Source organism: Mandrillus leucophaeus, unplaced genomic scaffold (genome assembly GCF_000951045.1).
Source record: "Mandrillus leucophaeus isolate KB7577 unplaced genomic scaffold, Mleu.le_1.0 Scaffold137, whole genome shotgun sequence".
Taxonomy (NCBI): Eukaryota; Metazoa; Chordata; class Mammalia; order Primates; family Cercopithecidae; genus Mandrillus; species Mandrillus leucophaeus.
In genome coordinates this window covers 1,743,802-1,745,229 of record NW_012101332.1, presented here as the reverse complement: position 1 = coordinate 1,745,229, position 1,428 = coordinate 1,743,802, and the positions used below count along the sequence as shown (strand labels likewise).

The following is a 1,428-nucleotide window of genomic DNA, read 5'->3' as shown; positions in this document are numbered from 1 at the left end:
CCCACACGGCAGGCCAGGTGCAGCGCCGTGTGGCCCCTACGCTCCGCCACGCACAGCCCGGCGCCTGCTGCATACAGCTTCTCCACCGTGGATGCCTCCCCCAGGATGGCTGCCAGGTGCAGGGCCGTCTGCAGAAGCAGAGGACAGGCGGTAGGGAGTCACACTGGGAACCCTGGACCCCAAGCCCTATACCATCCCCTTGTGGCTCACCTGGCCTAGGTCATTCTGCAGGTCCATGTACTCAGTACCAGCTGAGAAGCCTAGAAGAAAATCCAGGAAGGGTTCATGCTGATGAATCACAGCCAAGTGCAGTGCCCTGGGGACAAAGACCGGGGTCAGAGGGCAAAGTTCAAGTCCTCTTGCATTCATTCATTCGACAAACATGGGGCACCTCCTGTATGCTAGGCCTTGTGACCACAGTTCCCAGAATCCCCTGTCAGCTAGCTGGGAGGTCAGAGGTCAGAGTTTCATCAGCAAATTCGTGGAATCAATGTTTATTCGGCGGGATTTCCACTTCTGCCCAAGATGAAGTAACATGGACCAGAATCCCCTCCCAAGTGAAACAAACAAGCAAACAAGAATCAGACGAAATACAGTATATGAAGTAACAGTGTTGAAGACACCGGACATCGTGCAGTGAATCACAGTGACCCCTGAAAGACAGGAAACACGAGGTGGGGCCCACACTTGACTGCCACAGTTCATTGTCTTGAGAGAGAGTCAAAGCCATGGTGCAGAGAATCCAAGCACAGCCCATCAGGCTGTCTGAGGTCAGGAGATGGACATGGAGGAAGAGTCTGTGGAGACCAGGGTGGCTAGTCACAGGACAGGGTACAAAACAAAGACAGTTGCCAAAGGAGAGACTCCTGGGGGAGGTTCTCTTGCGTATTCGGGAGAATACGGACCACCCATGCCCGTGAGTCTGTGGGGATGGGAAAACCATCCAAAAGGATTTCAGAAAAGTGCTTGTTACTCACACGGGGCCAGGAATCGTGAGTGTTCCCACCAGCCAGGATGGAAAACCATAATCGCAGGCTAGTGGGTGGGATACTCAGGAACGTCTTGCCTCAATAGTGGGGAATTAATTAGCTGTAGATGGGGTACTGCTCAACACCCACCTAACAAACCATAAAAGCAATAACTTGAAAGACTCAAACTACTACTTCTGAGTAATTTAATTCCACCCCAGAATAATATTCAAGAATATTTATAGGAATACAGAACTATCCAGACTAACAAGGTAAAATTCACAATGTTGGCCGGGCACGGTGGCTCACGCCTGTAATCCCAGCACTTTGGGAGGCCAAGGTGGGTGGATTGTGAGGTCAGGAGATAGAGACCATCCTGGCTAACATGGTGAAACCCCGTCTCTACTAAAAATACAAAAAATTAGCTGGGCGTGGTGGTGGGCGCCTGTAGTCCCAGCTA

The 1,428-nt window shown here is 51.6% G+C and overlaps 1 protein-coding gene across 1 annotated transcript in view; it reads right to left on the bottom strand.

The window, feature by feature from the left end:
- NFKBIB (nuclear factor of kappa light polypeptide gene enhancer in B-cells inhibitor, beta) overlaps positions 1–1,428 on the bottom strand; it is an 11,724-nt gene that overhangs the window by 4,655 nt on the left and 5,641 nt on the right. The window contains exons 2-3 of the mRNA XM_011973410.1: positions 211–316; positions 1–128 (exon numbers count right to left, since the gene is read on the bottom strand). Of these exons, the coding sequence (XP_011828800.1) occupies positions 1–128; positions 211–316 (234 nt within the window). The remainder of the gene's footprint in view (positions 129–210; positions 317–1,428) is intronic.